At 42.4% G+C, this 21,842-nt stretch overlaps 1 protein-coding gene across 1 annotated transcript in view; it reads left to right on the top strand.

Moving 5' to 3' along the window:
* The first annotated feature begins 12,257 nt into the window (after window positions 1-12,257).
* Window positions 12,258-21,842, top strand: part of SUSD4 (sushi domain containing 4) — an 84,923-nt gene continuing 75,338 nt past the window's right edge. Inside the window, exon 1 of the mRNA XM_059469363.1 lies at window positions 12,258-12,379. Within this exon, the coding sequence (XP_059325346.1) occupies window positions 12,259-12,379 (121 nt within the window). The 5' untranslated portion in view covers window position 12,258. The remainder of the gene's footprint in view (window positions 12,380-21,842) is intronic.

A 21,842-nucleotide genomic window follows, 5' to 3' on the forward strand; every position in this document is an offset into this window, starting at 1 on the left:
GACTTCCTGATATGCCTGATACCAAAGATTTCCCTTTAAAGTATAACCCTTCCTTTTCATTTTTAATTCCTATGGAATTTAGGATTTTCCCCTTTGTTTCTTTCATCTTTCAATGTCCAATTTAATCTATCAGCAACCTTAAAGCTTATTTGTAAAAGCATATATCTTTTTCCATTCATCAATCAGTGGAATCCTTCCAATTGTTTCTTTTATCTCTCAGTGCTAGTTTTATCTACCAGTAGACCCACAGCTTGTTTGTAAAGGCAAATCTGCCATTCCTCTCACTCTGTTTGGGTTTCCCACTCTTTTTGCAAATCGTAACCTGAAAGCTTGACACAAAGCCCAAAGAAATAAATAAGCATATTTCTTTGGCCTTGAATCACTGAAGAAGTAGACAACCTGCTAACTCAGTACAGGGGCTGGGTCAGGCAGCTTTTAGTTTTGCTTTTCCTATGCAGATATTTTTCCTCTGAGAATTCTGTAAATGTTGCCTAGAAACACCTGTGCCTCAGAAACATCTGAAGCACAGCAAAATAGCCATAGAATCAGGTATGTGGAAAAGCCCATCTGTTCCCACCAAACTAAATTTGAGGAGACAATTCCCATATATTTGTACTAATCAGAACACTGACCAATTTTTTTCCTCAAAGGTGTTTAACGGTGTCTTGCATCACCCCTAAATTTACCAGTCAGCCTCAAAATTTTAATGAGTGTAGTGCATTAATATAAGACTCTGCTCATTCCTGAATAGATATAAGTAAAGGTTTTAATTACTAAAATTGTGCAGTTCCAGAAATCATTTTATGAAATTATTCTTCCCATTTGCATTCAGAGGCTGTCTGTATGGTGAGGCGCAGTAAATGGCACTGAACTGTGGTGGAATAATTTCCAGTGCTGTAACTGCCTGAGGACTGAGCACCTCAATGGTTTCAGCTCCCAGCAAAATGAAACCACGGGGAAGTGCTCTGCGTGTAAGGAGGGCTGAACATAATGTATGGCTTTTGAAATCACTCTCCTTTCAGTTTTATGGATGGACTTCAGATCTTGGTGTGGATAAAATGACTTCACAGTCATAATCCAAAGGGAAATGTCTCTGCTTTCAGTGAAGTCCTTTCTGTAACATCTTTAGCCATGACTGGTGCAGAACACGTGCCTTGCAGGAGAACAGTTCTGGATGATGCCTTAATTAATGTGCATTCTCTCTAATCTGCAATGATGTCTTTTTATTTCAAAACTAATTACTTCATTATGCTTTCCTCTGCTGAAAAAATCTTGGGTGCCTGAATGAGACTGCAAACTCTTTGCAAGGACCAGACCACATATAATGAGATCATGTTATGTTTGCTAAATAATGTATAAGGAAGAAAGGTTGTGAATAAAATATATGCTGAAGTTTTGTAACTCTGGTTATAGGTAAAATTTCACAATTTATCCTGCATTTGCAGTCATAAATAATCATTTTGCTCAGATTTATAAATAAATCATCAGCTGAAATACAGCCTGCTACCCTAACAGTCTCAAGTGTTGGAAAAATAATTTCTGACTTGACTATGATGGACTGAACAAGAACTCCTGCATTCAAATAAGTTACAAGAAAATTTCACAGTCCCCCTTTTCTTCATAATCTTTGTGTAAGGAAAGGGCCTCAATGTCCTTCAATACTATTCTGAAGGCATTTTTTTTCTAAAAGTTACAAGCGTAACTTTCTAACCTTGAACACTCATCCCAAACAAATCCAGTTTGGACCCTTCTGTTACAGGTGAAGCTAAGTGGTCAGCCATGGAATGGTAATCACTGCTTGCCAGTATTTACAAATGGACAAAAATAAAACTGACTTTTATACATTTTTCGTGTTTCAGGACTGGTTTCCCACAGATGAAGAGACTGAGAGTGAGAAAAAAACCCAGAAGGAGCAAATGAGATTCCAGTGCTAAGAAAGATGACAGCATTGCCTGAAAGCCAAATTTTGGGGAAAAAAAAAAATTAAAGCAGTAATTAGGAATATGCAGTGATATACAATCAATAAATAAGGGCAACATATAACGATCAGTTATAGATGAGAATTTATGAAGGAGGGGAATGGAGGAGGGACAAAAAGACGTGACAGTGAAATCTTTCCATTCCTTTGATTTGCGAAAGCAAACAAACTTCACAACTTTTTGTGAAAGTTGTAATGCCAGTATGTTTATTACAGAGCTGGACACATGAGCTCACTGCTCCCCTCAAAAGACATGCATACCTCTGGGAACTCCAGATCTCTCTCTCAAATACATATGCCTGCAGTTTCACAATAGGTTCATACATATTCATTCTACTGATTTTGCATGACATTTGCTGCTAATTCTTCTTCATCAGAAAGAATTCCTGGGTCAGGCTGCCCTCTCTTGTGACAGTCTCTCTGTGTGCCTCCCCTATCACTTGTCCTTCAGCTGAAGCAGTTTCTCTGAGCATAGGCTTTTTGTGAGAACAGGCAGTCAGACTAAACAGCTATGTTTGCAAGCTTACAGTCTTAACTATAAGATGTACATTTCACCTAAATGAAAATGGATTTCTACTCTGGAAAATTTCCACTCTGTCTCACCTTTCAGGCTGTGCACAAGGGAGTTTGGGCTTTTCTTTAGGGGCAAGACAGCCCACCATTCAGGCTGGTGGCTGCCCTCCTCAGCATGGAGAAATCCCTTTGAAAAAGGGACTATTTGACTATGAACTTCTCAACAGTGAAACCAAGCCTGAAATTTGCAGCTCTAAAGAAGAGAAGGACCCACCTCTTAAGAGAGGAATATCTGTTTCTTCCTGCCCTTTCCGGTGTAGGACTGAGCAAAGCCTTTTCCACCCTGGCACAGGCTTCTCCCTTCCTGCACAGGAGCTCAGCAGAGCCAAGCTGCTGGCAGCGGCTGGCAAAGATGCGGGCTCAAAACCCTCCTCTCCTTGCTGCTTGATGCAGGAGCAAGCTCAGCCAAGGCCTTCTCTGCCCAGCAGTGCTTTACCTTTAGTGCCACAGCAGTGATGAACACAGAGGTGGCTTGAGTAGGTTCAGATCACACAGGCCACCAGCTCAGGCATGCCCCTGTGACAGAATAGAATCATAGGATCATAGAGTGATCATCTTGATCATCTAGGGGTCGTGCCCCTGCTCAGCTTTCTCCATGCCAGGTGGTCCTGGAGCTGCTCAAACAAGCTTCTTTTTAATACTCTCAGTGTGAGACATTTGAAGGCCTTGCTCTTGCCTTAAAGAATCTTGAGAAGTGCTTCAAATGTGGTATTGAGGTATTTTCATGAGAAAAAGTAGTTATGAAGGGAATCCAAATGAGGATAAGGGGGAATCCAAGTGAAAAAACCTCTGAGAAATCATTGTTTGTCAGCTGAAGTTGACAAATTCAATTTGGAGAGCTGGAAATCTTATTTTCACATGGAAAGTAACCAAGTGTTTGAACAACTAACACAAGTAAACTGGATGTCCTGGAAACTTTGGTTTAACCAGACACCAAAGAGCTTCAGCATACAAAATATATTGGGGCCACTGAGAGAAATAGAGAGGTCAGGGACACATGGAAGTTCTGAGCTGATGAAGATGTAATTAGCATTAGATTTTGAAAGCCTGTCATGTGAAGCTCTTGCCATCTCATCACCACACATTGTCCCATCCCTGTATTTAACACCTGATGCTTTATTACACCTAAAATGTACTGGCATTGCTATACGAAAAAGAGTTAGTTTGTGTTTCAGTTTGTGTTTTACAGTTTAAACAAAACAACCACATATAAATAATATAACCTTAATACCTAAGTACAGAGAAGGTCAAAGCTTTAAATGGCCCTATACTTCATAGAAAGGAATAATTAATATTATGACAATTAATCTGTTGAGGAAGACTAAACCTGGCTGGATTTGCTTTTCATTAGCAAGCATGAAGAATTAGATGACTCCCATGGGGATCTAAATATCTGAAAGTCATCTTATACATGACAAAAGAAAAAAGCAGAATTCCTTTCTCTGTACAGCTAAGCTAGGTTTCAGCCATTGCTCGGGGGAGCTGTTTTCCCTGGAGGATGCAGTAGACCTTGTGCAGAAAAGGCAGGGACATAAAGAAAAGAGGAAAGCAGCACCATTTCAGAGATCTTTCCAATCCATGCTGTTGCCACCTGCAACAAAATGTTCCTGCTGCCCTCTCCTTCTCCAGACCGTGTAGGGCTTGCTCTCAATCCCGTGTTTTCTGTGACCAAAAAGATTATCACAAGGTAACTCGCACCAGTTCCAATTATTTCCTTTTTCCTCACTCTCTTCTCCCCCTTTCTGTTGATTTCCACCCACAGCTTTGCCTCTATGCACCAGAGAGGACAGGGACAGCCACCAAAGTCACAACCTGATGCATAACCTTCAGGGCTGGCTGGACCTGTCCTGACCTTCTTGCACCTCTCCTTTTCGGAACTGCTGACATAATTTTTTAATTTTTGTTTTTTTGGGGTTTTGTTTTGTTTAGAGAATAGCTTTTGTTTTGCTAAAGGAGAATAGCTAATCGAACCTAATCTAGTTTAGTCTTCAATTCAAGCTAATCCTCTTGTTGCTATGAATTTCAGGGTGGAAACAGCAAGCAGGAATGATGATCATGTATTTTCCTGACAGCTTTATATTTGTTATTATTTCACCTGATAAGAGCTGACAGATATAAAACTACAAAAATGCATCAGCAAAAAGGAAGAAAAGGACCACATGCAGGGAGAAACCTGGACAAACCTGAACTGTTGCCTGTACTGAGAGCCAGATGAGCAGCTGATAAAATTGGCACAACTCAGTGGTAATGTGGCTACAGCAGAAGAGAGTTATTTTTGTGTCTGTGAAAAAGGTAGAAAATAAACATGGAAATTAAAGATGAGAACAGCTCAAATCCAAATCTCTGCATCTTCAAGGTCTGCTCATATCAAACTCTGTCTAGGATATTTCTTTCTGCTCCCTTTCTTCTGGCTGCACGAATTCACACTATATGGCTTTTGCTTCACATGGGCTTTTGTGAACAGTTTTGGAGCCCAATACTGTGGTTCTTAGTATGTGCATCAGAACAGATGCCAGAGGAAGTTACAAAAATTCTAGTGTAACACTGACAGAAATATCCTCTTGCAGCTTTTCTATGGTTTTGCTATGAAATGAAGTTAATGCAAATTGCTCTGTGCCCACCAAAAAATATGAAAAAATGTGTAGACATGGAATACCTAAGATGCATATAAATTAATTCTTAATTCTCTGAATTCAGATTTGACCATATGTTATGAAACTAGGGTTTTGCATGGCATTTAATTAGGACTCAATATAAAAAAAAATCTCAACATCTTAGGAAGTTATGATGCAGCGCTATAAAATTGTGACATTTTAACTTTTTCTCTTATTTTACATTTAGGATTGTAAAGGTACAGATATTTGCACTGGAAGGGTTAAACTTCAGGTATCATAATGCAAAGGAAATGGACTGTGCCAAGTGTACTGTGGGCATAGGGAAATTCTTCATGAGTTTATACTTAAGGGTGATGAATACCATTCAGGGCTTAGAATGGTGTTGCAAATCAAACACTACATATTGTATTTTGCATTTTCAAGTCTCTTCTTGTCTGGAGGGATGAAATGGAAAGCACTCATAACCAATTTAAATTGTTTGAGCTCCTGGATTTGTTTGTTTTATATTCTTTTGCTGGAAATTACTGTTTACTGGAAAGCAAGGGCCAAATGTAGTCACAGAACTAGTGGCAAGTTCAACTTGGCTGTAATCAGAAGAGTTCAAAAATCTCCATGCGTTCAGCTGAAGAACTGGTCTTACAGTGTGATTTGGTCCAGTTCTCCAATTAGCCAGGTATCATTTATTTCTGTGATGTCCTCTAAACTATATCAATGGAAATAAAAATAAAGCGTGGTTTTCTGTTAACTAAAATTTTTCATTACTTATGTAGGTCAGTAGGAAACAAAAAAGTAGTTCAAACTCCATCCTCCTTACATTGCCAGTTTTTCTAATGAAATGTAATTAGCACTAATTGGTAACTACACTGATGGCTGGTTATTAATGTTTGTGTATTGGTTCCAGATGTGAGTTTATGGCTGTCAGTACTAATGGCTCAGTGAAGGAAAGAGAATTCTCCTTTCATATTCCTGTCATTTTCTTCAGGGTGTTCCCTGCTCCCTTCAAACAAAAGTGATTATGTTTAGGGAAGAGAGAGATTTTTAAATCCTGTGTGAGAAAATGAATGCCTTCAGCTCTCCTTTCAATTTGGTAGGAGTTGAAAGGAGCCAGCGATATTTAACATCTGCAGAATCAGGACTCTGCGCTTTTAGGACTTCTTTTCTTGAGCCATCATAACTGTTATTGGTTCATCAAAATAATTATCCTCCTAATGGCTTACCTGTTTTCGAAAGCACATTTATGAGGGAAGCCTCTCTTATAAGCAGTCACCTTAAAGTATTCTGTTTAGAATAATTGCTTTCCTGCAATCCCTGCAATTACTGTGTGTCCAGCAATCACCCTCTTCAGGCTAAGGTAGGTGAGAGAGCTGGCCTTTTTAGCCATTAATGGAGGGAAATTATGAAATCAAGGTTTCCAGTGCAAATCTACCCAGAGATGTGTAGGGGGTCAGTCTCCTGCAGAATCAAGCAAAGGCAATGTCATGGTGAAGAGGAGGGTCTCCAGGAGTATCCTTCTGGGCACCCTTGGGAATAGATTGGAAAGTACTTAAGAACTCATTAATTCTTGAATATTAACTGTAAGACATCACCACTAACATCTGAGAAGACAGTTTTTCTTGGCAAAGCATCTATTTATTCTTACATGGTTTAATAATGGGCACCTTCCCAGAATCATCCATGCAAACAGGTTTTTTTGTGAAATATCAGCTCATTAATATTTCTAAGTTAAAAGGGAAATACGGTGTACTCCAGGTATGAAGGAAGTGACTGAATGCCTTATCTGATATATAAGGGAGTTCAACAAACGAGTGTTTACTTGAAAATGCTTGAAAGCTTGAGCCTGTTTAGAGTACAAGTAGAACAGCATATCTAAGGCCATTATCTTTCATAAGGACACAACATGGTCATTATGAATCTTAGCCCTGAATAGTTTTGCGCCTTCCAAGGCATTTGGAACTCCCTTTAGCAACTCCCTGCATTTTGGAAGATGATGCTTGAGCTCTTTTTCTTAATTTTGTGTGCAGAACTGTATTTACACCAGTAAAAACATGTGAGCTTGAGGCAGCAACAACTCTTCCTTCTGGCCAATAAAATGGGAAGCTGGTCTGTGGCCAAAAGGTCTGGAGGATGTTTTGCAACAATATGTACTTACAGTCTGGATTAATGTTCTGCAGCCAAATCTCAATGCCAGTCATTGCCATTTTATATTTTAAAATAATTAATTGCAGACTTCTGTGTTAAGCTGGTTTTTCCCCCAGGGACTGACCACCCCTTTGTTCATACAGCTGCCACTAACATGCCCTGGGGTCTTTTTTTTTAAAGTCTCACACTGTCAAATATAAATTCTCTCTTTACCCTCAGCTACAACCTTCACCACTTCCTTTTCACTCCTTTCTGGAGTCCAGTTTAAGGCTGAAACTTACGAACCCAACAGCCACATCACCAGGACTATTCCTTCTGGCCTTGCTTTTGAGCAGGTAAAACATGCAGAAGGAATATCCTAATGTGATAATTAAAACCCCCAAACACTTAATCTAATACCCAATATTTTGAGTTACATTTTGCTAGCAAATTAAAGACGCCCATGACCACTCATGCATGCAATGGGGCCAACCAGAGTGTTAGGTACCCAAGAATTTGGACAAAACCTCCTTTCCAGCTGACTCTTACCACAGTGCCCTGCTTTTGGATGGGATAGAGCTGATTTTCTCCTTAGTGGGTGGTAAATGCTGCATTTTGAATTCAGTATGAGAACGGTCTTGACAACACACTGATGTTTTACTTGTTGCTGAGTGGCGCTTATTCTAAATCAAGATTTTTCGGTTTCCTATACTCTGCCAGCAAGGAACTGCACAAGAAGCCATGAGGGAGCATAGCCAAGAGAGCTGACCTGAACTGGCCAAAGATATTCCACACCATAAAGAGTCATGCTCAGGACATAAACTGGGGGAAATTGGCCAGGAGGGACCAATCATTGCTGGGCATCATTCAGAGGGTGGTGAGCAACTGTGTTGTGAATCACTTGTTTCTCTTGGGGCTTATTCCTCTCTCTCTCTGTCCATCTTTTTCAGTCTAATTATTACTATCATTGTTATCCTTACTATATTTTATTTTGTTTCAATTATTAAACTGTTCTTATCTCAATTATTAAACTCAGAACTCATGTTCTCTTCTCAACCTATGAGTTTCTTCTCTTTTTTCTCCAGTTCTCCTCCCATTCTTGTCAGGACGATGGAGGACTGGGTGAGCTCATTTATTCCCTAGTCCTTTTTTTTTTTTTTTTTTTTTTTTTTTTTTTAATGAATTTGTTCCCTTTGAAACAATACCTGTAAGCAGTTCTGGAAATAGTTTAGTCCAGATACCTTCCCAATGAGCAGTGTGAGTGTGAATGAGACTACAGCAGATTTGGCTGCTCCTGTTCCCATTTTGGTCCTGTTTTTTGAGCATTCTCAAATACTTTCACATGCCATGGCAGTAGCTGTGCAACACAGGTTCACGTCACAAGGGCACCACTTGGTCTTGTGATGCCACAGACATCCAAGACATTGCCTTGGATGCTTTGAAAGACAGTCCCTACTTCTTGACACAGAGAGAAAATTATTATATTGTATCCAGGATTCAAGGCCAAATGCTGTGTAGGGTGGGCATGCCTTCATACTCCTAGTCCTGCGCAGAGTCAGTAATGCTGCTCTTGTGACTTGGTTTGGAGTGAGGTGCCAATTTTTGGGTTGGATGCATTTAACTGAATTTTCCAATCTAGCTTTTTATCCAGTACAGACTTCAGAATAAGATAATCAACTAAAGGAGGGCATGTGAGAAGATAAAAATAAGAGAATGAAGCAGATCAATGTGTATGGCAAGACAAAACTAAAATCCTGCAACTACAGGAGTTATATGCACAATTGTTTATTCTCAAGGTGATTACAAAACCCCAGGAGAAGATGAGCTGTAAGCCCACAGCCAGCCATAATCTGGCTGGGATGCTCACCCTGCACTTGCTAGAAACAGCTAGGAGCTGACTGTTTGCACCAGCTGGAGCAGAGCTGAAGCCTCTTCCTCCAAGGAGAGTGAAGCTGGCCAGAAACACCTCTCACCACATGGCAGCACCCACAACCTGTCACAAGGAACACGTGATCTCCCCCTGGTCCCACCACCACCTTGATGCTCGTGGGCTCAAACAACAGGAACCTGAGTCTGGAGGGTGCAGATGAGCACTGGCACTTTTCATCTTCATTCTGAGAGGTGGCATTTTTAGCTACAGAAGCAGTGCAGGGAGATGGAAGCAACTTTGTGAGTACATATGAAGCAAGAAAAAAAAAAGTCACATAATCTCTTGGACTTGTTTGCAGCATGTCTGTACCAGGACCAGGGAGGGTTTATCCCCACCAGAGGCAATTCAGAGTTAGTCCCCACAGGTTTGAGGCTCATCTGTAACTTGCTTAAAAAAAATAGGGGAGGGGCAGCCAAATGTATGAAGGCACAGAAATCATGACATCTGGGTGGGATAACCAGGGGACAAATCCTCCTGTATTTTACAGTCTGTGCTATGTAACAGCAGCTCAGAGCTTCAGGCCCAGCCCACTGATCACTGCTCTGGCCCCACTTCAGCTAAGGAGCATGCAGTAAAATTGACTACAGATGTCAGATTTGGTCACAGAGTGGTTGTAGCCCTTCAGGCAATCCATGCATCCCTTCCAGAAACAAAGTCCAAGCCAAAGCAAAGCAGCTCCTTCCCCTCTGACTATCTGTGGCTGGGGTTGCTTCAGGCTTCATCCTCCTCCACCTTTTGCTGCTCCTCACTCAGTTTAGGCTTTCCCGGGCTGCAGAAGTCCTTCCCTGCTCCTGGCTGACATAGATGCCTGCTAAACTCCTTCAGCCACTGGGGGCCAAACCCTTCAGCCACTGTCACCACCTTGCACACACATGCCCTGCTCAGCAAGAGGAGAATTTTCATTAAGATTTTCAAGGAGAGCTGCTGCACAAGAAAACCTTGATTTCTTGGTGCTCTTTGGAGCAAGGGTGCTCCCACTCACATGGGGTGGCTGACAGGTGTCTGGAGCACTCAGTCATCCTTCCTCAAGCTGAATGGTGTCAGAGGTGCAGCTGCACACGTGGGGATAGAAACAAGGCAGAAACAAAGGTTCAGTAATACCTATCAACACTGACAGATGAGTTGCCTCTTCTTCCTCAGAAGTGTCTGGGTGCTCCATCCACACTGAAGGTAGACATTGCATCCAGCACTTTGCATTTCAATTGATAGAGAACATGAATAGTGTTAGATTGCTCAGGACATTATCTTTTGCTATTTTGATTTCAAAAATGAAAGCTACCAAATCAGTACCATAAAGATCCTCTTATTACAGATAACAGGAATTGCTGCATTATTGCTCTGTCTACCACTTGTAGTACTCAATGGCTTATTGCCTCTGAAGAACATCTCTATCATGTAACTGTGCCTGTGCTGTGTTTGCACGGCATATGAGAGCTATTACTGCTCTGAACTCCCTCTTTGGGCTGGCTGGGGACATAAAAATTGACCTGATCAGGAAATGATGCTTGGTGAAAATGGTCTATAGTTTCCAAATTTTCCTGTTTAAAGGGAGCAGCAAAATTCTCATAGCTGAAAATTGGCCAATACTTCTCTATTCTTAGCAGAATACCTGCATTTCACTGTGAGATGCCCATTTTCTCCAGGGGAGATAAAGTACTATGCTTCTTACAGTGGCCTTTGAACTGATACATGATTTGAACTAAAATCTGTCCTGAAGAGCCTTAAGTTTTAACTTGGAGGAATGAGCATCAGATAGCTGAGACACATGAAAAGAACTTCAGTGTTACCAGTATTTATTATTAACTTTGAAGCATCAGGATGTGCTATGTCCATGTGCCTTTGGGTCTGTGTTTGTACTAAGCATAGGCATGTTTCATTTAAATGTGTATTCTCTTGTCCCTGGTTTTGTTCCCCTTGCTGTGTCTCAGGAGTGTGCCAAACACCTTAATCTGCTTAGCAGAATCCTTTTCAGCTAGAGGACACCCTCTGCTACCTCTGAGCAAGGGAAGAGGTGCAATGCCCAGCTGTGGAATGGCACGAGGAAATACAGAGCTACCACAGCTGCTGGAGCCACGAGACCGAGTCTCTGATTCAGTGATTCGTGGCTGTGAATTTCACAGATTCACTAAATATAGCTGGATGATGATTCGTAACAGTAAATTGCTCCAGCCGGCAGGCCCAGGCGTCCTGCCTTTCCCCAGAGGCAGCTGATGGGCGAGAGTGCTCAGGAATACACCTTCCCACTCCCAAAAACTGTGAAAGATGAGGCACTGGCATCAGCGCTGCTAAACCGTGTCTCGTATCTAACGCTCTGTCTACGTGACAAAGCACAGGACACTCCAAAGATGCTCCGTCAGTGCTGTGCACCACGAAACCCCGTTTGAGGTGAAAATGAGCAGAAACCACCGCGAGCGAAGCCTTAACTTCCCCTTCCCCTACCCTTGGTAGTGTTGGGGTGCCTCCCGGCCCGGGACAGGGGTTGCCCCTGCGGGCCGGGCTGCCCGGGCGGCACAGCGGGAGCGGCGGCTCGGCCGTGCGCGCGGCTGCCATGCGTGCTTGGCGCGCCGGGGCTGCCCGCGGCTCGCGGCTCCCCGCGCCTCCGCTCCACGGCGGCCGGGCCGGGCCGGGCCGGTGCGCGCTGCGGCTGCCGCTGCCTGCCCCGCTGGCAGGTAGGGCCGGCCGGCTGCGGGGTGCGCAGGAGTCCCTGTGCGCCTGTGTGGCGTGTGAACGTGTGTGAGTGTGCGTGTGCGCTCCGCCCGGCCCCGGCAGGCTGCCGAGCCGCAGCGGCGGAGGCGGCGGCAGCAGCCGCGGAGGTACCGCTGGCTCTGGCGGGGGGGGGCCCGCAGGTAGCGGCGGCGAGGGTCACGACCAGCGGAGCCGCGGGGCCGGGAGGGCAGCGGAGCGGGCGGGAACGCGTCCCTGGGCGGGCGGGGGGCGGCTCGGGGGCCACCCGCGGGGCCGGCGCGGAGCCCCGGGCAGCGGCGAGGCGGAGCGGCTCTCTCGTTGCAGGTGGCGGCGAACCGGATGCCTTTGGCGGGCAGAAGATGTGTCATGGGAAGCAGCCGAGCGGCGGCGGTGCCCTCCTGGCGGCGCGGCGGCGGGCGCTGGCCGCGGCGCTGTGGCTGCAGTTGGCGCTGAGCCTCGGCCCGGGGCTGGCGGCGGGCGGTGAGTGAGTGAGGTGCCCTGGCCCCGTCCCCGGTCCCCTCCTCCGCCCGGGCCCGGCCCGCGCCACCCCATCCCCAGCCGACCCCGCAGCCCCGACCCGAGGAGAGCAGGAAAGTTCCCCCCCCCCGCGCCCCCCACCCCCTCCCGTGCCCCCCACCCCCTCCCGTGCCCGCCACGGGGACGCGCAGCTTTTGGCACCCTGCGTGGGGACCGCCGGCATGAGGGAGCGCTGGCTCTCTGTAAGTACTGCTTCATTTTGAAACAGCGTAATTTTTTTGAATCTAAAGCGGAAAAAAAAAAAAAAAAAACCAAAACCTTGCCCCGCCGTGGTCCGCTCCGACATCTCTTGGATGACTCTCGGTGCAAAATCCCCGTGCAGCTGGGGAAAGCAGGAATTTGGGGAGAAAGGTGGCGATTCGGGTTTGCAAATGCAACGTCCTTCAGCACTCTCCTAGTGGAGGAGCGACCCAGCCTTATTTGGCCTTTTTAATTTTAATTACCTTTTTAACACTATAATTTAAATTATTGAGCCTGTGAGACATGTCAGGAGGTGCTTTTAATTACAAAATTGTTTTAAATTGATTTCATAATTAGACTTGGATTACTGGAAAAATCCTAAAGTAAACTGCTTTGCTGCAAAATGAACTTAGCTGTGATATGAGAGCAGCTTCACATTCCTACTCCAGCATGGTATTATATATTTGTGTTGGGGGAATAAGCCATTCTTATGATTGAATCACATCACTAATGGCAGGCAGAGCCCGATATAAAAATTGCTTGAGCTTCTTCTTCTCGTGCCAAAGATTTATGCCAAAATTTTCTAACTTGAATGCCTAAGCCACAACAGCTCTAGTCCAGATGTGTTTTCTGTCACTGAATATGGACTTACAGGAGTATGGCTGAAGAGAGCTTCAAAAGGTCATCTTGTCCATCCTCCTCCTGATTCAGCCCTATATTTCTCTCTGGAGACGATAATGCCATTTTCCAATAGAAATCCTGTGACTGCGAATGTGATTCCAGCTAAAAAAGCTTTTAAACCGTTGCAGTCACTACATATCCCTCTTTAGAAGTCAATGCCTTTTTATTTTTAAGATTTATTTTATTACAACTGTGCAACCTTGATTTCCTGGGCAGTTCATGTTTCAGTGTCGTGGCGCTATTCAGCCTGTCCTGTGCCTTTCTTGGGATTGGGTGCTTCTTTCCTTCTCTAACCTTCTTATGGCTCCATTCATAAAAATGAAGCTGCTCCAAGGCCCCCTCCCCCCTGAGGCTCTGCATATCCCACAGTTTGATTGTCAGCACTTATTTGGCCAATTAGTGCAAAAGGTTCTTCAAATTATGGTTTATATCTCCCTCAAATTGAATAGTTTTCATCCCAGCCTGCAATAAATTGTTGTGCGATGCTGATCGTTACTAATGCCACTGCCTTTCACCTCAGTGGTGTAACTAATTCTGTATCAAATTTCATTTGTAAATCACTTTAGTATCTTTCAATAATTTGGGGGTATTTTTGGACAGAGTCTAGGAAAAGGCAATGCACTGAATGATTGTTCATGGGCATAATCACTAGTGAAAAACATTCATTGCTGTTCTGTTTATTGCTATTATTTTCCAGTGTGGTTGTGCTCAGAAGGTAGGCACTGTATAAATCCCAGCAAAGGTATAGTCCTTTCATGTGGTAGAATATGCAGTTGTTGGGTTTCTTTCACCCTGAGTCATTTGAGTGGTAAAAATAATGAGCTTTGTAATTAGAGCAGAGGACTGTGAATTAGCATCCCTCCTATTTTAGGCTCTGTTGTATCTGTGAGCAGGCTCACTGTACTTATGTAGCTTGCTGTGTTTGCTGTGGGGGCTCAGCTTTCGGCTCCCCGGCCTGTGACCCAGAGTTTGGGAACTCTGCATGCAGCTGTTGACCAAAGTTGTGATTTTCTGGTACCTTTGAAAATTTCATTTCTGTAGGACTCATTTTATGGATCTGTGTATTTAGACACAAGGCACGTGGCATTACTGACTAGTTCGGAAAATGTAGCTCCAGTCTCCTTCTATCCTCTCATTATCTGTTAAATGAGGATAATCATACTTCTCTCAGAGATTAGAAAAGAGTTTTGATGACATTTAATGAAAATACTATGGAGGTGGAAAGAATTAGTTTCAAAAGCTTTATAAAAACAGCACTGACAATATGCTGAAATAAAAGCTGCCTCACATATTAAAACATTAAAATGAATAATTTAGGGTTATTTTTTCTAAAAAGCAATCTACAGCTTATATTTTGGATCCCATTTACAGATTCTTCCCTTCCTTGGCTGATACAGTATTTGTCTCCTGTAATAATCCTGTAATGACTTGTGTGTCTTCGTCTATCTTATATCTGACTAAGCTCTATTGATTGTCACGTTCTACCATTTCACCCCAAATCAATACTACTTATAACTCTTTCTTTCTTGTCAATAACCCTACAGAGAATAACTTTGTTACACTTTGACTTTTGCAAAAGTGAATCTAGCGAAAAAATTTGCTGTAGAAGTGAACTCAAATGAGCAAACCTTTCAGCTATCGATATCCCTCAGTCATCCCTGATGTATTAAAAACTCTGTTGCTACTGAGGATAAAGTGTATCTCTCATACTTAGCCTGCGGCTTTCATCTGGTCATTTCTCTTTACAGAATCATTTAGGTTGGAAAAGACCTTTAAGATCATCGAGGCAAGTGTTAACCCAGCACGGCTGAGGCCACCACTAAAGCGTGGCCCCAAGTGCCACATTTACACATCTTTTAAGTGGCTCCGGGGGTGGCTGACTCAACCACTTCCCTGGGCAGTCTGTTCCAATACTTGATTTCCCTTTTGGTGAAGAAATTGTTTCTAATATCCAGTTTAAACCTCCTCTCGTGCAACTTGAGGCCATTTCCTCCTGTCCTGTTGCTTGTTACCTGGGAGAGGAGACCATCCCCCACCTTTCAGGCTACACCCTCCTTTCAAGTGGTTGTAGAGAGTGATAAGGTCCTCCCTTCAGCCTCATTTTCTCTAGGCTGAACCTCCCCAGCTCCCTCAGCTGCTCCTCATCAGGAGGTACAAAAAAAGGACAAAGCAGGAGCAGGTTGAGAAGTCTGGTATGAGGAGAAATTAAATGTGTAATGGATGGAGCAGATGACAACTTACCCTCGAGTTTTAAGGTATTGTACAGAGTTCATTGTGAAACTAGTATGGAGAAAATAGCTGTAATGATGAATTTTTACATATATTTCAAATTCCTGGAACTATATTAAAATAGTGGAGAATGATGAAATCTCAAGGGAGAAGGAGAAAAAAACTTCAATAAGCTTCTGGTTTTGAGATTTGTTGTGTTGTCTTGTACCCAGATGTCACTTGAGCATGTGTCTGCTTGGTTGTCATGGGTCAGTTGGGTGAAGTATGTTCTTCTGCAGGGCCCAGTGGGGAGTCTCAGGCCTGCAGCACACATCACCACAGGCTTGGAGGGGGCCATGACCTCGTTTTGCCTCCTGGCCTCGAGCAGTGTTAGCATTCTGGCTGTATTTCATGGTGTGTTTCATCTCTTTGACGTTCTGCTGCAGAAATGCACACTCCAGTTCCTCCAAAGCCTGGATGGCTCCAGTTTTTCTGAACTTTTCCTAAGTTTTTGTTGTACTTTCTGGATTACTGGTCATTCAGACCATGAGCTTGCTCTCATGGAACCACTTCTCTGTGGAATGTGCCTCAACTGGCATTGAACAGAGCTGAGGAATATCCTGTGCCTTGGAGCTCTCCTCCTGCTCAGACATCCTGGGTTCCTTTGTTGTCATTATAAGATAATGCTGCATTATATTCAGCTTCTGGTTCCCTGTAGCTCCCAGGGCAAAAAATGCGCTCTTTTTGGCATTGTAATCTGTTGTATTGCACTTACAGTAATCAATTTGTGGTGTTTCCCTGGTTGCATGTTCTGCAGGCGACATCCCTGCACATCAGTAATGCTTTTGTGCAGATGTGCTGGGAAGCACATCATGCACAATTGCAAAGAAATCTGGCATATTGTGAAACCGTCAAAAAAACTGAATATTAGTGATTCCATGAAGAACAGTGGTGAGATTCTTTCTCTACACTAAGGCTGAATTGTTACTGCTCTGTGATTGTATTATATTTGATTGAAATTTTGGTTATGCCATGGTTATGGTAACTAACCATTGACTTTGGATGTAGTGGCCATCAAAACCACATCCCTCAGGTTTTTGAGGGTAGTGGACTTGTTTCCCTGGGGTAATACAAGTGTTTGATATGTGATGATGATGATGATGATGATGATGATGCAGGTCTTTGATAGGGCTGACTTTTTGGTAACCTGCAGTTGTTTCTGGCAAGAAAAGCCAGCCAGAGATTTGCCATAAGTACCTTCTATGTGATTTTGGGATTATAAAGAAGGTTTTCTGAAAACTCTAAATGTTTTCTGATACCCTTTCACTAAGTCTGCAGGTAATGTATTTTACTGTCTCCCTCTCAGTGCGTCTGCTTTTCTTGTCAAGCAAAATAGACGTTTCAGCCTTGAGTTCCTTGTACATTTGATGGAATCATCAGTTGTTTTGTAGGATTTTCTTAACCTCCAGCTTATTGGAGAAGCTCAGTGTTTTGAAAGGATAAGATTTTTCCCACAGTGACAGGATCTTAGTCCCATATGTACCTCATGCAACCTCTGTTCTCAGCAGTTAATCACTATTTTGGTGCTGCTCTGATTGCAAGTGGCAAGGCTGGTGACATCAGAGCATGACAGTTCATCATCTGTCTTAGTGGCACATCCATCTGCCTACAAACTTGAGAGACGTGGGCATATTTGATAGATTAATCTTAAATCAGTTTCTTAGCACTGTGCTAGAAGGAGCTTTATCAGTGATGTGCTGTGTCATTTGGAGACTGAGGTTAACTTTTGCTTTGCTGCTTTGCTCCCTTACTCCCAGGATTGCAATAGAGTATCTTTGATCTCTGTATTAGGGATGATTACAACTTAAGGAGAATTAATTATGCGTTGCTGGATTTTCTCATCTGTAAAGTAGATAAGCGATGTATTTTGTGGGCGTGTTATGAGGGAGTTTGAGAACCTCCCAAAGAAAATGTTACTAGAATGAGAAATAGAAATTTTAGCAAGCATAAACTGAGCTTTATCAAAATAGAAGATTCTTTACTATTCATTATTTTTGTTGTTGCTATTTGTGGGGTTTAATAATTAAATATTCTTATCAGAATTGGGAAAATGCTATATTTTTTTACTTTTACAGATTCTTATAGATTTTTTTTCTACAGGATTGATCATGTACTCAACGTTTTTTTTCAAATATTATTTGAACTCTGATTGCAGTTCATTTACTTTTATAACAAAATACACAGTATTCGAAGCAGGAAACCTTGCACTTGTGCTGTGCATTTTCATGAGGTTTTAGGCAGGAAAAGGACCACAAAATATGGCCTGAATTCATATTTGCTGTGTGCCGGTGCAAATGTGAATGAAGGCTGGGCTGCATTTACTGGTGAGCATTGCTTAGTCAAAAAATGAGCTCGAGGGATAAAGTGATGTAGTGTGTACAGTTTGATTCACTAAGTGAAAAAATTTGCTTTGGTAACATATTAAGGGACTGAAGATACAAGGATCCTAACAAATTCAGCAATCTAACTGTGAAACTGGCATCTCCTCACTTGGTTTTATGTCTCCTCAGCTACTTCCTTCGAGGTGGCACAAGCAGAGCATTATGAAACCAATTATGGGCTGTACATTTATTAATTCTCACAGTGGTTTATAACAGCAGTTTTTTTGGTGTCCGCACTCACCATCTATCTGACTGCCCTATTGCTTTTGGTGGCACCAAGCTTGACCTCTTGCTTTGCAGAGGGGGCTCCCAATGGCTTTTCCTGAACAGCTGGACTGCTGATGGGATTCATCTGAGTCAGGATGTTTCTTTCTCTTTGTACTGTAAACAGTGGAAGTGGTTGGTGGTGCCATCTGTGCTCACTGAGATCCTGTGGGGCAAATGCATTTCCACATTTGTGACCTTTGATTCTTTTAAATTAAGTAGTGTCCATCCTGGGTTGCTCTTCTGCTTGTTGTCAAGCATTTTTTTAGCTAGGGAGAGTCTAGAATTTATCAGGAACATTTCTGTATTAATTGATTTTGTCACTGATGACCAACTTCAGAAAGGAGTATAGGGGCTTTTCTGCCAGCATCCCTGCTTACTTTTGATAAACCTATCTCATTAAACCCATAATTTGACAAATATTCTTGACTGTGGTAGCTTAATAGTAACAACAGTAATAAAAATGTGGCTTTTTTCATGTAGTTCTTCTCATCCATGGAGTTTAAAGCACTTTATAAAGGAATGTAAGTTTTATTATGCTCCTTTGTAGATGGAGAAATGACTGTAGAAAGATTAAATGTCTTGAAGACGCATTTTACATAAGAAACAGATGTTGCCATATACAGGGAAGAGATACTTTGGATCTTCATCTGTAACTTTCTTCTGTAAATAGAATTTAGGGGAATTCCTAATCCACATTTTTATAATATGGTCTCTATAATAGGATTTTTTGGTTGTGACTGTCTTCTAATTGAGATGAGCAACTGATTTCCTATTCACTTAAATTGCTACTTAAGCAAATCAAAGAGAGTTTTTCCAGTGTGATTTATTTCTGTGACTCCTTTATGTCTGAGATAGCACATGGCATTTTTCCAGACACCAAAAACATCTTCATAATAACAACAAAAAAAAAAGTAATGAGTTAGGGTAGAGCCCTGAAAAATGGTATTATGCAGGTTTCTAATGCTGTAAAGTCCATATTAAGAAGAAGGGTATTTCTGCCTTGCTCAGTCATTTGGTTCATGATCACAGTTTACACAAAAGAGCAACATTAGAGAAGTACTGCTTGTGTTTTAAATTAATTCTAACATACTTGAACAGTTAGAGAGGAAAAGATCATTGCATGACAGGCAGCTCCATGCAGGCTGTGGCTTGAGTGCCATTGCCTTATACTGCCTGTCCCTCTTTGGAAATCAGTGGATGTGTAATGTGTTCCCGTAAAAATATGGATTCAGCTTAAAAACGTTTGCTCATGGAAGCATATGATGTAATGCAGAGGACATAGAAGGATGAAACAGGTCTGCTCCCTTGATCCTTTCTGCACATGGTGAAGCACAGGTAAGGGTGCAGCAGAGTTTCTGTGTCGAGCCAAATTCTATAACTAGAAAAATTTACAAACTGTAAAGAGGAAATAGCTTACAATAGCCTGAGGAAGAAAATAGGTTATGTTACTAGGGGTTAGATTATGTAGAAGTTGGGTTATCAAGGGTATCATGAGATAATATCCTAAAAATATACTCTCTTGTACACTGCTAAAGAAAAAATGAGATATGGCATGTACATGAATCAGAGGAATCGTTATATCACTGGCCTCCCATTCCAGAGACCGAGAGAAAATGCTAAAAAGAAGAGATTGTCTTTGAAAATGCAAAGCCTTCAGATATTTTTTAGTACTGCAGAAAGGCAGCAAAACTCATAGCTGTTTATCTGTCAGGAGGCTGGAGAAAACCATACAGATTCAAGAGAAAAGCTGTCATACATGCTGGGAGGGAGGAGAAGATGCTCAGAAAAAGAAGCCTGTAAACATGGTGTCCTGTTCTCACTTCTGTCATTAGTACCAGCGAGTGTGTGCAGTAGAAAACTATGGAACAGAAATTTCATTTCCATCTTTCAAGACATGGGACAACACACTTGAGAGCAGAGTCACAGGAATAGGACTGGAAAAGAGCTCAGAAGTGCCTGTAGTTTCTCCTCCTGCCCTGAGCACGGGAGTCACACATTTACCTCAGGCATCTTACCATTTGAGACTTTAGGTTGGAAACTCTACCATCTATCCAAATGCTTAATTCTCAAACCTTTATAAATGTTTTTGTCTAGTCCAACTCAAATTGTTATTGCTGTAACATACGACTGAGGATTTCCATCTCTAGTGTGGGATTCCCAAGTGTTACTTCCTCCACTGTGCTGCTTGTCAGTAGAAATCCATCAGTGCTATGTCTTGGGCCATCCTGACTGCTGCTGTCATTTTCCTGGGTCAGGCTGGAAGAATGAAGACTGCCCCAGCAAAGAGTCTTTCAGAAGTTATGGATTATTTAACATCCTGGGACCTGAAGTTTAGCTGGACTGCCCCAATGTTCATGTGTTGCTGCCAGCACAGAAGGAGCTGTTGTGATTCTTGTTTATGGAACTTCCATTTTTCTGGTTTAGTGAAGGTCACAGCTAAGTTTGTGCTTAACACAAGATCAGATATTTTACTAGCAGCTATCAAAAAGGTCAGCTTTACCCTGCTTGTTCTGAAGGGCTTGCAAGGATTTTCCAAAGTCACAATTGGAAAGCATCAGGAATAAATCTCAGAGCTCTCCCATAAAATATGCTTATTTACACAGTCTGTTCTCCTTGGGGGTATTAGACCTACTCTTTGTACTTGATCATGATGTAAACAGTATGGTTATTGCCATAGTAAATTGCACCCAAGTGAATTAGTATTTTACTTCTGCAGACTGAGTGAAGTTGTTTATACTGAACAGCCCTGTGGTAATAGATTAAATCCACACAAAAAAGCCAGTCAATAGCTTAAGACTTCCATGTGTGTTTGCAAATAAACAATTTTAACTGGAATTTTGATAAGCAGCTGCTTGACAGCTGTCACCCCTAGTGCCTGCATTCCCATTTCCTGTGAAATGGTTGGTAATTGTGGGTATCCAGAAAGATTGTGTAATTCAGGAATGGCAGGGGGGGGAGGTGAGTGATATTTGAGAGTGCATGGGGAGGAGACTAAATTGGAAGTTAGATTTAGAGCAGCACTAAGAGGTGAATTAGCAAGAGGTGATCTGCAGTGGTGTGGGGATGGAAGTCAACAGCCCTACTTGCTTTGTTAAATCTATTAGCTGTAAGAACTTCATGGCATAGAGTGGAGGGTTTTTTTAATGTATTTATAATACTCTGTGGAACCCTACCATGCTATTGCTGTGTTTGTGTGAGAATGATTTGTATTCTGAAAGCAATGGGCACTTATGAGAGAGAGGCATTTTCCTGTATCTCTTCACTTAGTTGACATTTTTAGGGATATTTTGTACACATCATCTTACTCAGAGAGGACACAAATGGTCCACTTATAACTGAAAATAAATAATAAATAATTCGGTGTCCTGTAAATTGGACTTATAAAATAGCTTGATTGCAATTACCAGCTTTGCAGTATCTTGAAGGAATTAAGATAAAATGGTGTTATCATGAGTAATAGTAAAAATGAAAATACACAGACATTTGTGTTGATCTTGTAAAAGTACAGAACATTCTTCTCTCCTCTGAAGGGGGACCATGACTCCTCCCAAAAGTGCAGTCACAACCATTCTGGGGGAGCACCAAGCTGCAGCAGCCACAGTCCTAGGTCCTGCTCTATCCCTCCTTGC

This window comes from Ammospiza nelsoni, chromosome 3 (genome assembly GCF_027579445.1).
Source record: "Ammospiza nelsoni isolate bAmmNel1 chromosome 3, bAmmNel1.pri, whole genome shotgun sequence".
Classification (NCBI taxonomy): Eukaryota; Metazoa; Chordata; class Aves; order Passeriformes; family Passerellidae; genus Ammospiza; species Ammospiza nelsoni.